This window comes from Dendrobates tinctorius, unplaced genomic scaffold (assembly GCF_039654945.1).
Source record: "Dendrobates tinctorius isolate UK_male_01 unplaced genomic scaffold, ASM3965494v1 ptg000019l, whole genome shotgun sequence".
Classification (NCBI taxonomy): domain Eukaryota; kingdom Metazoa; phylum Chordata; class Amphibia; order Anura; family Dendrobatidae; genus Dendrobates; species Dendrobates tinctorius.
This window is the reverse complement of record NW_027361687.1, coordinates 53,732,734-53,747,072: the sequence shown is the minus strand read 5'-3', so window position 1 is coordinate 53,747,072 and position 14,339 is coordinate 53,732,734. Positions and strand designations below refer to the sequence as shown.

General features: G+C 39.5%; 1 protein-coding gene across 3 annotated transcripts in view; it reads left to right on the top strand.

The window, feature by feature from the left end:
- SV2A (synaptic vesicle glycoprotein 2A) overlaps positions 1 to 14,339 on the top strand; it is a 211,114-nt gene extending 196,775 nt beyond the window's left edge. For all 3 annotated transcript variants that reach the window (XM_073567045.1, XM_073567046.1, XM_073567048.1), the window contains one exon: positions 6,768 to 14,339. In XM_073567045.1, the coding sequence (XP_073423146.1) occupies positions 6,768 to 6,951 (184 nt within the window). In that variant the 3' untranslated portion in view covers positions 6,952 to 14,339. The remainder of the gene's footprint in view (positions 1 to 6,767) is intronic.

Sequence of the window (14,339 nt, the reverse complement as noted above, 5' to 3'; positions counted from 1 at the left end):
AGCAAGAAAGGGGAAATCTAAACTGCCCCGGAGCAGACCCCAAAGTAATAGCCCCAAAACATATATTGTCGGTGAGACAAGATGAAAACACAAACGCAGGCAGAAAAATAGACTGAGCAAACAATGGGGCCCACACTGACTTGACAGGACAGGAAAGGAAAGACACTGTCTGCAATCACACAAAAAACCCTGCAAAAGTCCAATACGTCTGATGCAAAAAAACACTGAAGTCACATGACTTCGCCCCCCACTATATCAGCACTCTGGTATATTCTGAAAGCAAAGCAAAAAGAGACCAATATAAAAGGGGACAAAACAAATTGGCACATGCAGTAACATATGGGCGGTGATTCAGCACAGCCCCAGCCTGAGCTAGCTGACCCACACAAAGCAGAGATAAACAAAACCAAATCAAATGCAAACAGAATAGGAAATGAACCGCTTAGCTGAACATGCAGTGAAAGAGCAGGAGACATCAGACCTCAGGAGGAACAGGAAAAAAATCACCAGCAGGGATAGAGGGAGTCAACTGTCTTAAATCCCAATCAGAAACCCCAGATCTCCATTCATCTTCCTCATTATCAGGTGGCAACCCTCTGTCAATCTCCAGTAACCACCAGAGGGAGCCCAGAAAGAGAACTCTCAATCTGACCAAGCTCCACTATCTGCTGTATCTGCCTTCAGCTCCTCCCCCTCAGTCTGTATCTGCCTCCAGCTTCCCCCCTGTCTGTATCTGCCTCCAGCTCCTCCCCTCAGTCTGTATCTGCCTCTAGCTCCTCCCTCTCAGTCTGTATCTGCATCAAGCTCCTCCCTTACATTCTGTATCTGCCTCCAGCTTTCCCCCTCAGTCTGTATCTAACTCCAGTTCCTCCCCATCTGTCTGTATGTAACTCCAGCTCCTCCCCCTCAGTCTGTATCTGCCTCCAGCTCCTCCCCCTCAGTCTGTATCTGCCTCCATCTCCTCCCTCAGTCTGTATCTGCCTCCAGCTCCCCCCCTCAGTCTGTATCTGCCTCCAGCTCCCCCCTCAGTCTGTATCTGCCTACAGCTCCTCCCCCACAGTCTGTATCTTCCTCCAGCACCCCCTTCAGTCTGTATCTGCCTCCAGCTCCCCCCCTTCAGTCTGTATCTGCCTCCAACTCCCCCCCTCAGTCTGTATCTGCCTACAGCTCCTCCCCCTCAGTCTGTGTCTGCCTCCAGTACCCCTCTTCAGTCTGTATCTGCCTCCAGCTCCTCCCCCTTCAGTCTGTATCTGCCTCCAGCTCCTCCCCCTTCAGTCTGTATCTGCCTCCAGCTCCTCCCCTTTAGTCTGTATCTGCCTCCATCTCCTCCCCCTCAGTCTGTATCTGCCTCCATCTCCTCCCCCTCAGTCTGTATCTGCCTCCATCTCCTCCCCCTCAGTCTGTATCTGCCTCCATCTCCTCCCCTTCAGTCTGTATCTGCCTCCATCTCCTCCCCTTCAGTCTGTATCTGCCTCCAGCTCCTCCCCCTTCATTCTGTATCTGCCTCCAGCTCCTCCCCCTTCATTCTGTATCTGCCTCCAGCTCCTCCCCCTTCAGTCTGTATCTGCCTTCAGCTCCTCCCCCCCAGTCTGTATCTGCCTCCAGCTCCTCCCCCTCAGTCTGTATCTGCCTCCAGCTCCTCCCCCTCAGTCTGTATCTGCCTCCAGCTCCTCCCCCTTCAGTCTGTATCTGCCTCCAGCTCCTCCCCCTTCATTATGTATCTGCCTCCAGCTCCTCCCCCTTCATTCTGTATCTGCCTCCAGCTCCTCCCCCTTCAGTCTGTATCTGCCTTCAGCTCCTCCCCCTCAGTCTGTATCTGCCTTCAGCTCCTCCCCCTCAGTCTGTATCTGCCTCCATCTCCTTCCTTCTCCATAGTAATTTAAAAGCACTAACTGTTGTCTCTTAACTAAACAATGTGAAAATTTGTCTTCAATGAATTTACCACTTATTGAGACTGAAAATATCGATCCAGGAGGAGAAAGAGGCAGCTTTTTCTGATAAGACGTATTACAAAGTTGCTTACTTTTATGGGAACTATTGATTTATGAATGAAAATTAAAACCCCGGTTACTCTTTAAATTCCCAGTCATAGCCTGCCAAAGCATAGTTCCCATTACTTTCTGACCACGTGCCATGATTTAGGATAGCTTGCAAAGTGAAATAGTCTTCAGTTTTTGGATTCTCCAGAGTAATCCCGAGGGATAGTCTCCATACTGTAAGTTAGAAAAACACGGCTGCCATCTTCTTAAAACAGCGCCACCTCTGTGTAGAGCAATGTTTCCCAAACTCTAGTCCTCGCGGACCCCAACAGGTCATGTTTTCAGGATTTCCATAGTATTTCACAGGTGATGGAAGGCATCATCAAGGCATCAGGAAATCTCTCACTTGTGTAACACTATGGAAATCCTGAAAACATGACCTGTTGGGGTCCGCGAGGACTGGAGCTTGGGAAACACTGGTGTAGAGGATATACGGTTGTGGCCAAAAGTATTGACACCCCTGCAATTTTGTCAGATAATACTCAGTTTCTTCCTGAAAATGATTGCAAACACAAATTATTTGGTATTATTATCTTCATTTAATTTGTCTTAAATGAAAAAACACAAAAAGAATTGTCCTAAAGCCAAATTGGATATAATTCCACACCAAACATAAAAAAGAGGGTGGACAAAAGTATTGGCACTGTTCGAAAAATCATGTGATGCTTCTCTAATTTGTGTAATTAACAGCACCTGTAACTTACTTGTGGCACCTAACAGGTGTTGGCAATAACTAAATCACACTTGCAGCCAGTTGACAAAGATTAAAGTTGACTCAACCTCTGTCCTGTGTCCTTGTGTGTACCACATTGAGCATGGAGAAAAGAAAGAAGACCAAAGAACTGTCTGAGGACTTGAGAAACCAAATTGTGAGGAAGCATGAGCAATCTCAAGGCTACAAGTCCATCTCCAAAGACCTGAATGTTCCTGTGTCTACCGTGCGCAGTGTCATCAAGAAGTTTAAAGCCCATGGCACTGTGGCTAAGCTCCCTAGATGTGGACGGAAAAGAAAAATTGACAAGAGATTTCAACGCAAGATTGTGCGGATGTTGGATAAAGAACCTCGACTAACATCCAAACAAGTTCAAGCTGCCCAGCAGTCCGAGGGTACAACAGTGTCAACCCGTACTATCCGTCGGCGTCTGAATGAAAAGGGACTGTATGGTAGGAGACCCAGGAAGACCCCACTTCTTACCCCGAGACATAAAAAAGCCAGCCTGGAGTGTGCCAAAGCTTACCTGAAAAAGCCTAAAACATTTTGGAAGAATGTTCTCTGGTCAGATGAGACAAAAGTAGAGCTTTTTGGGCAAAGGCGTCAACATAGAGTTTACAGGAGAAAAAAAGAGGCATTCAAAGAAGAGAACACGGTCCCTACAGTCAAACATGGCAGAGGTTCCCTGATATTTGGGGTTGCTTTGCTACCTCTGGCACTGGACTGCTTGACCGTGTGCATGGCATTATGAAGTCTGAAGACTACCAACAAATTTTGCAGCATAATGTAGGGCCCAGTGTGAGAAAGCTGGGTCTCCCTCAGAGGTCATGGGTCTTCCAGCAGGACAATGACCCAAAACACACTTCAAAAAGCACTAGAAAATGGTTTGAGAGAAAGCACTGGAGACTTCTAAGGTGGCCAGCAATAAGTCCAGACCTAAATCCCATAGAACACCTGTGGAGAGATCTAAAAATGGCAGATTGGAGAAGGCGCCCTTCAAATATCAGGGACCTGGAGCAGTTTGCCAAAGAAGAATGGTCTAAAATTCCAGCAGAGCATTGTAAGAAACTCATTGATGGTTACCGGAAGCGGTTGGTCGCAGTTATTTTGGCTAAAGGTTGTGCAACCAAGTATTAGGCTGAGGGTGCCAATACTTTTGTCTGGCCCATTTTTGGAGTTTTGTGTGAAATGATCAATGTTTTGCTTTTTGCTTCATTCTCTTTTGTGTTTTTTTCATTTAAGACAAATTAAATGAAGATAATAATACCAAAGAATTTGTGTTTGCAATCATTTTCAGGAAGAAACTGAGTATTATCTGACAGAATTGCAGGGGTGTCAATACTTTTGGCCACAACTGTATCTAGTATTGAAGTGAAAGGTGCAAAGCTGCAATACCACAAACAACCTGTTGACAGAGGGGGCACGGTTTTGGGAAAAAGGCAGCTATATCTTTTTGTAATACTGGACAACCCCTTTAATAATATAACATTTGTATGAAGTCCGTAGCCTCGTGACTAAAGTGCACAACAGGGGCAACTATTATAATGTGAATAGTGTTGGAGGGTAATTTACTTCACAGATGACTCAGCAGGAGAACCTCTATGTCTCAGTGCTTAAAGGAAAATTCATTTTTGAAGATGGCACTGAATGCAAAAACATGTTGTAAAAAGATCCATTGATGAATTTAAATTTCTCAAAGGAATCTGACATCTGAAAATTATCTACTCTTATTTTTAATTTAATTTTTTTTTCCTGTCTTGATCTATATTAGGAATAAATTAGACATATTGCAATTTTCACACTGGCCACTAGGGTTATTTTAAACTGACTCTTCCTGTTGGTTCAGGAAATTCACATGTATATTAGTATCATTAGAATGACTCCACTCCTATCTCTTGGATTGAAGCATGTGAAAAAGTCATTGTGAAGGGAGGGGGAACTGTGGTATAGACTATTGTGATTGGTTGATCTTGTGTTATCTACTGAACATAGAGGTGTTATCAGTCATTGTACAGGAGGGGAGAAGGAGAGCTGTGACATTACATATTATGATTGGTGGATCTTGTGTTATCTTCTGTATATAGAGGTATTATCAGTCATTGCACATCAGGAGGAGGAGGTGAGCTGTGACATCACTTATTGTGAGCGGTAGATCCTGTGTTATCTACTGTATATAGAGGTGTTATCAATCATTGTACAGAAGAGGGGAGGTGAGCTGTGATATTAGCTTTTGTGAATGGTGGATACTGTATAATTTACTGTTTATACAGTAGAGGTGTTATGGTGAGCTGTGACATCACTTATTGTGAATGGTGGATGCTGTGTAAGCTACTGTATATAGAGGAGTTATCAGTCATTTTACAGGATGGGAGAAGGTGAGCTGTGACATTGCATATTGTGATTGGTGGATCTTGTGTTATCTTCTGTATATAGAGGTATTATCAGTCATTGCACATCAGGAGGAGGTGAGCTGTGACATCACTTATTGTGAACGGTAGATCCTGTGTTATCTACTGTATATAGAGGTGTTATCAATCATTGTACATACGAGGGGAGGTGAGCTGTGATATTAGCTTTTGTGAATGGTGGATACTGTATAATTTACTGTTTATACAGTAGAGGTGTTATGGTGAGCTGTGACATCACTTATTGTGAATGCTGTGTAAGCTACTGTATATAGAGGAGTTATCAGTCATTTTACAGGATGGGAGAAGGTGAGATGTGACATTGCATATTGTGATTGGTGGATCTTGTGTTATCTACTGTATATAGAGGTGTTATCACTCATTGTACAGGAGGAGGTGAGCTGTTAAATTGCATATTGTAAATGTTGGTTCCTGTGTTATCTACTGTATATAGAGGTGTTATCACTCATTGTACAGGATGGGAGAAGGTGAGCTGTGACATTGCCTATTGTGATTGGTGGCTCTTGTGCTATCTACTGTATACAGAGGTGTTATCAGTCGTTGTACCTCAGGAAGAGAGGTTGAGCTGTGACATCATGTCTTGTGAGTGGTGGATCCTGTGTTATCATCTGTGTATAGAGGAGCTATCAGTCATTGTACAGAAGTGGGGGGAGGTGAGCAGTGACATCACTTATTGTGAATGGTGGATCCTTTATTAACTGTGTATAGATGTGCTACCCGTGATTGCAATCCTGCCTCTGATGATAGTGAAACTGCTGTGAAGAACAAGAAATATAAGGCTAAACGAGGCCTATTGGCAGTGGCGTAACTACAAAGTTATGGGCCTCGATGCGAACTTTCAAATGGGGCCCACCCATGCCAAAATACACGCACATCTCCGCTCCGTACACCTCGTACACACACGGTTCCGCTCCATACACCTCATACGCACAAAGCTCTGCTACATCCACCCTGTAAACCCCTCCTGACCCCACACACATAAACTTACCCTCATTCAGCCAGCACCATGACAACCAGGTCAGCAGAGTTCTGCATACATGAGGCTCCTGATCATGTGACCCCTGACTCCTCCCCTCCTGTGACGTCATCACAGGTCCTATGTGCAGTCATCGCACACAGCCACTCAAAGCAAGGAGCTGCACAGCCAATTAGCGGCTGCAGCTTCGCGATCGGGCCCCGTCTCAGCTGCGACCCATGCGACCGCGGTAGTCCCACCCCCGCCTATTGGTCACTCCACATCATTGTCCTCAGAGTTGTTCCAATTTCTGGGATGACTTTTGCTTTCGTCAACCAATTTTTAGGGTACTTCAGCTTTCTGGGGGTTTTCTGGAGGCAAAAAGAAGCTGAAAACGATGAATGCAGTTCTGAATGACCAGTAATGATCAATGAGAGCATGTTTCACAAAAGGGCACGAAGGCAGAAGAAATTGTGTGTATATAGGCCACCATACCTATTAGATCGAAGTCGGTTAAACCCGTTTATTTTGGACTGTTTCGGTGCTTACCGAATCTGGCCAGACATTGCGATATACGATATAATGATGTACCAGTCGAAATATTCTAAAACCTGATAATTTGTGTTTCTTCACAGAACCACCGCCTTTGGATTCCTGAATGCCCTCTGCAAGTTGGCTGCTGTCCTGGGGATAAGCATTTTCACCTCTTTCGTGGGGGTAGCAAAAGCAGTACCCATCCTCCTGGCTTCCGCTGCGCTGGCACTGGGTAGCTTTTTAGCCCTAAAACTGCCAGAAACTCGAGGCCAGGTGCTTCAGTGAGATTCCCCATCATGGAAAAAAATGAGAGTAGATTAGCAGACACTGTGAAATGTCTTTTTTTTCTTTGCCATGTTAGGGGCCCCTTTCCATTTCTCTTTTTCCAGAAATGTGTGGTAATACGTACAATATGCATATGTGTCAATGAAAATGTACTAACAATCCACTACGTTTGCACTATTCTAAGTTTCGAAGCTTCTTCCATGATTGGGGTTTAGAAGCACTAGACTTTGTGTAGAGCAGAGATTTGTATGTTCTAGATAGCTAAAGCTGACGACAATACTCAAATTTTGTGTTTCCCACACCTCAAGTCATTGAAAACAACATATTTGCTCTTCAAGACATGCGAGGAGCTTGAATTCATTCTAGATACTACTAGAAATTGATGAAAACAACACAATAGATAAGTGGTCCTCAAACGGTGGCTTATCAGCAAAAATAAAACTTGTTCTAGGCCAATTCTCTCCAATGTACAACTCTCCTAAAAAGCCTATATAATTTATTCTTCAAAAGCTCAAAACAATTCTAGATACTACTAAAAACGGGTTAAAAAAAGACTGGTCTAGATAAGTGACCTTTAACCAGTGGCTCATTGGCAAAAAAAAACAAAAAAAAAACATTTTCTAGATTTGTGTTCTCTAACTCATTGCTCTAGTACTCCATAAAAAGGCTGGTTCATTCTTGAGAACCAGAGGATGGGGAACTTTGATCTTGAAAAATTTGGATTTTTGCCACAGCCAATGAGCCACAAACTGAAGAATACTGTTCTAGATAATACTACCGTAGCTTCTAAAAGCAAATTATATTTATTCTGATTTGTACATTCTACTGAATGGGGAACGCGATGTTTGTCCTGTATAGTACTATATATGGAAAGGGTACTAAAGGCCCTCTACAATCATGTTGGTTAATCATGGGTACTGAAAGAATCCAAACGTTGTTCTGGGTTGTCAGGGTCGTAAAATAGGTTGGGTTAGTATTGAATTCTGAAGGATTTAGCAATTATTTTGTTTGGTTATGGGTACTGAAATGCTCTTTAAAATTCTTGGGTTAGATCCAGAGATATCAGACAGTAGTTCCAGAAAAGCATAGTTTTCTGTTCTAGTAAATTCTGAAGGCCTCTACATTATATAATATTTTAAGTGATAGGAATTAATGATCCAATAATAGTTCTAGATTGGAGTGGATCTCAGAGGATCCTAGAGAGGGTTTGGTTGTAAAAAATGAAAAATCCTACATTTTGTTTTGTAATAGGCACTTTTCAGTGCCTATTACAAAACAAAATGTAGGATTTTTCATTTTTTACAACCAAACTGGTTCCACACTGGTTCCACACTGATTCCACACTGGTTCTAGATTGTAATAGATTCCTACGTATACTACATTAATTTTAAAATGTAATTGATTCTGGAGACTCCTACAGTAGTTCTGAGAAGTAATTGAGTCTGGGTACAGAAATGATCCCACAGTAGTTGTAGACTATTTAATTCTGGAGGATGTTACAGTAGGTCTACATTGTAGTTTATTCTAAAGCATCCTACAGTTGTTTTAGGTTGTAATGGTAGCTTTGAAGGATCCTACTAAGATTTTGGTTAATAATGGATACTGAAAGGATTCCACAGTAGTTCAAGATCTTAATCAGTTCTGGAGGATACTAGAGTAGTTTTACATAGTAATTAATTCTGAAGGATCCTAGATTTGTTTGGGTTGTAATTGAGTCTGAAGGATCCTACTAACATTTTGATTCTAGTAGTTCTAGATTGTAATGGATTTGGGATGATCCTACATTATTTCTGGGCTTTAATGTGTCCTAAAGAATTTTACATTAGGCTTGTATTCTAATGAGTACCCTAAAATAAGCTTGGCTAACACTGAAGGGATCCCACAATTGCCCAAGGTTGAACTGTATTAACAGGAGCCATTCGGACTAGATCAAGAATCACTAGAAAAAAAAATACTAGAAGCCCTAAATGTCCATCTAGACCTTTTTCAACCTGAAATAGCCTACGCTATCAATGTCTATCCAGGTGTGGGGAACACAAATCTGAATTTACAGAGTTTAGATGTGAAAATGTCCTTGTTGCAACCAAAGTGCATCGGTGCCTACGTAGCCAGGAAGCTTATTTTCACATTAAGCCTCTAGAAATTAAGAAAAATTAATGTTTTTTTTTTTTGGAGGGGGGGTTGGGAGAAGTAGGGTAGCCTATAGAAGAACTAGCCTCATCCAAACCGAATCATGGGTAATATATTTATTATAATGATTATTTATTAAATTGTTGACCATGTGTTATGTTTACAATGACCTCAAGAGATGGCCACATTCAGGGCCGGTTGTGGGTAACCTGATAGGGAGATCTATTCATTGTTTGGATATATATTAAAATATGTTCTGTTATGAAAAAAAAATGTTTATAGCCAAAAAAAATTTCAAGGAGAAGAGACATAAAATATGCACCACTTGTCTTGGGAGTGAGAGGGTTATTCCTTTCCACCCAATTTTTTTGCACTCCCTTCGAATGGACATTAAATACATAATATCCAAAAATCGTGGTGCATAATTTTTTTTTGAGTCCATAATTTATTACTTTTTAATATTTTTTATTTAAATATAAAATTGTTGCCTAATATGACTGAGCAATGCACAGATATATGACCAGCTCCGAAAAAATGAACGAAACATTCCTTGAAATGACGGCACATTCCACTGTATGACACAATTTATATAGATTTTGTATTTTCTTTTTTTTATTTTTATTAATATGTTTGTTACATATCAACTTAACATTATAGCAGGATTGATTAGAATGTAATCATGGGGAGAGGATAAATTAGGGATTGGCCAATTATGTCCTAAATTGTAATTTGGTACTATGGGTGCACATCGAAAAGACCTACAGGAAAGTAAAAAATGGCCTCCATTATGGTGTTGGGTTTTACTAACCAGGATGGAAGGACTAGATTTTTTTCCTCCTTTCATCTCAGCACCTTTGGGCTAATTTTTCACTCTATTCTTTCCTAATGATGAAAATCCCTTAGAGTGGTTGACACGTTTTACCACTAAGGAAATAAGACCAATCGAAATGCTGGCTTTCTGTAGGCCCCAGTAGCTAAATGGCCTGATTTAATAGTATATACATCCTTATTGAGAGATTTTTGTTGTTGTTTTTTTAAAGATTAAAAATAGGAAAAATATAAATAAGCAATATAGAAATGAAATCTAAATCTTTTAACATTCTAATTGACCATTGTCACTAATTAACTCAAAAACACGAAGGTAACTAAAAATTAAAAATAAAAAATGTCACTGTATATTGTAATTAATCGTTAGGCTAAAAACATAACCGTGTTCAAAAGTAGAAAATATAGAAATAATTGACCAGATAATCCAAAATCATAATTGTGTCCAAAAATAATACAAAATAATTTTTGGACCCAATTCTAGCTTACATTATTAAAATTCAACTCACATGTCTAAAAAAGAGGCCAAACTAATGGGTCCCAAGAATATTCATCCTTTTTTTTTTTTTTTTTACTAGATGTAGTGGTGAGACATAACCACCTCGAAAGATGTCAAAAGTAATTTGTGATTTCTTCTTCTGCCTCCCATCGATCCCTTGCTTTAGTATAAATCTTAGTATACTGTAAAATAGTTTATTTTGTTAAAAAAACTCTGTTTTTGCAAGTGGACGTCTAGAAGTGAGGCCCCTTTTCTGTATGACGTGAGCAGCATCTGTAGGTCGTCATTGTACAGCGTTTCCAAAAAAACCCACTGCATGCCTGTTTAGTGCCATATCCCACGCTGGCAGACGTAGTAGTAGACGCATTTTTACATCTTAATGAAATTAATGTGACTGTAAGGAAAATAAATTAGTTTACTTATATAATATAAATGGTCATTTTGCCACCATTTGTATAATATTGTAAATATATAGGTATATATGAGAAATTACAGTGAAAAAACCTATTAGCTATTGACTTCATAGAAATACTTGCAATATTTGTACATGGTAAGGATTTCCTTGCAGCATATCTATATGTAATATGTGCACATCTTCAAAGATTTCTTATAATGGGAGTCTGTTTTTGGAAATCAAAAGCGCACTAGAAAAATCCAGATAGGCGTGTGCCCATTGGCCATGACTTTATACAGTTAACTGGTTTGAAGTCGTAGCTAAATTACTGAAGATCTTAGATAAGCCAGTGATCAACATTTCCAGTTTACAGTCAAAAATTTACCTAAGGAATTGATTTTGGTGCCTCTTGGACCTGCCAATCTGTAATTCAAAATCGAGTTGTGTTTGGACCCATAGAACACGTTGGTTAACTTTGAGAAGTTGACTTTGGTGCCTCCTGCTTCCACCGATCAGGTTTCTTGACTTTGTTGCCTCTATGACTCATAAATAGGTTAGCCCACTTTTAGCAGTTGACTTTTCTTGCCTCCTGGACCTATTTTAGTGTCCTGTAGTGGATAAAGTCTTTAGGTTAGATTCTAAAAAAAAAAAAGTCAAATTTTAAACATAAGTAAAAAAACAAAACAAAACAAAAAAACCTCAAGGGCCAATTATAAAATCTTGACCAAGTCTTCTACTATGAATCAACTGCTCCTTTATCAAGACCTTGCAACCTACTCAGTTTTAATAGGGTGTGACTTATCTTTGAGCATATGTGTTTGTGGATCTCCATGACATAAAGGTAGTGTCGTACTTGACTACTCCACTATATACAAGTCTAGGAGGATGTAGACAATTTCTTTTATATTCTATGGTGATAACTTTTAAGACAAAAAAAATCATGGGCCATTATCGAGCACAAGCCTTTTTCATGCACCTAGAGCAGAAAGCACAAATGTTGACCTATTTCTTGTACTCCTCTCAATGGGGGATTAATTTGTGTGTGTCTGTATTGACTGCAACTATTCTAGTTATGTGTTCTCAAACTTCCCCATGCTGGTCCTTCTTAGCAAAACTATGTACTAATCTGTACAGAAATGTAAAACTAAAAAAAAAAAAAATGCAAAATCAAACTATTTTTCGATGGTTGGTTTTAATTGTATGTAACGAGGCCGATCTTGCGTCTTTGTGTTGTGGCCATGCTTATTGTTCACTAGGATTGTTCTATACTGTTTTCATGTTAGTGAATAGGAAAATAAAAACTTTTTAGATCATAACTACCCTATACAGACTCGTAAATCACATCAGCAGATGTCCCTGGATATCTGGATACAATTTTCCTTTTTTTCGAACATATGAAAACATTTTTTCAGACAAAATTGTTTAAAAACATAGGAAATATATCCAAATTAATTACTTGTGCTATGTATTTGGGATTTTATGGTGGGAGACATCAGCTCCATTCTACTACATAAGCAAGAGCAAGTAGCACCTTCAATTTGGAAAAGGAATGTCGTCAATATAGCGGCACCCAATTAAAGCTAAAGAAGAGATTCAATTAAAGGACTTGGAATCATGACGGAATTCAAAATTTCAGACAATTATTGTATTGGAAGACTAAAAATACCTATTTCTTTGACTTTCTAACAGGGTATTATATATATATATATAAAATCCAAAGACATGATTTCCTATGCTAAACTATTGCTATCTTCACTTACTCTTATGACATCTCTGATGTGAAATACTTTTGTGAAAATTCCAATTAGTTATTGCATCCATTACATAGACATTTTAACTCATTCCTTTTAAAGATTTAACCCAGAAAACGACAAAAACATTCGTATAAAATTTCGTAGGTAAGAAATATTGCATTGGTAGACAAGAATCTTTATTGTGAAAAGTAATGACTGAAGCAACTTCATGAATTTTTGGGAAGAATTGCCACTTTTAAACTTTAGGAATTACGTAAAATTGAATATTCTCTATTATCGTTGTGTTTTGTAAATACAGCAGTGTATAGAGACTTACAAGTACACTGAACATTTGGTTTGGAGCATATAATGAAAATCAGCTGGAATTTTTGTTTGTGTCCATGTTGAAAACTGACTGATGACACAATGTGTTACTTCATGCAAGACATTCTTTTGATGAAAATGTGGAAGCCAGTTGCTTGAAATGGACATTAGGTAACTAAAGGACACACAAAAAAGAACAAATCACACCGTCGTCATCAGATTGCCATAAACAACATTGTGACAATCAGTTTGCGTGCCGTGTATATGTTACCTGTCATTTTTTTGCCAAATATTTTTATACTTTTTATTTTTCCAGTTTGTCATCTCTCTTGCTGTACCAATTTGTTCGACAATAACTTATGATGCAATAGTGGTAGATGTGTATTAGGATATGATAATATGACAGAGATGGAGGAAGTACGGTGGCCGAGAGGTGGGTCTTGTTAGGAGTTGTCCAAAAACTCTCAATAAGCAATAATGAACTGATGGAGTAGGAGAAATAAATTGCAATGAAGGATTGTGTGTTCTCAATCCAGGACTATGTTCACTTGAACCTGATGCTTTAATTATCTTAAAGGGTTGGTTATTTTCTAGCCAAATTTCTTCAATGCTCATAATGGTTTCAACCAGGAATGGAGTTCAGGTGTATGAAGTGGGAACATTTTAGATTACTTAAGAGTAGGACATTGTCAAATTTTGTCTAGAAAGTGGCCAACAACTCAAACATTAAGTGAAAAGATTGTTGAACCAGCAGCCCCAAAAATTTCTCGGAAGTTATTTATTCAGATTAGGTAGCTTTCGAAAATGTGACTAATTTCAGACAGCGATATTGTTTCATACCAATATCGAACAGGTGGATCAAACATGATACAAAAAAAATTTGACTTAGAAGTTTATAAAGCCCTTGTACTTCCCACTAGAAGCAGATATATACTTGTCACTAACCTAGGAAACATTTGGAAGCAAGACTTTGGTTCCATCTTGGAAGACCAGAGAGGTTTGCAAAATTGTAAAGGATCAAAAGGTCAAGATTTGAGATTTTTTTTTAGGATGAAGACAAGAAGACTAGATCTACATAGAGTGTTTCAGAAAGACAACTCCTGATCAGAACTTACCTCTGGCTCTGTACTCCTCGGTTCTCTCTCTGTTTTCTCGTCTTCAATCCATTCTTTGTAGTAGTTGGTCTCAACATACGTAGTACTGTCTGTTTGCAAACTGTACCGTGCCGTAGTTTATAGATGTTTGTAAAGAACAGAGGTATGAAAAAAATTACAAATCTGTGTCTTGAAACAAAAAAAAAGATCCATTTTGTCTATAACGAAGTGAACAGTTATATGGGAGGTAATTTATTGTCATGCCGCTACGGTGCTGTGGAAGGTGTATGAGAATCCGTACTCCCTGGAATCCAGTTCATCTCTCTTGTGCAACAATCCGGTTCCAGAGTGAAATAAAATATCAATAAATATGTGTCCACAAGTGATAA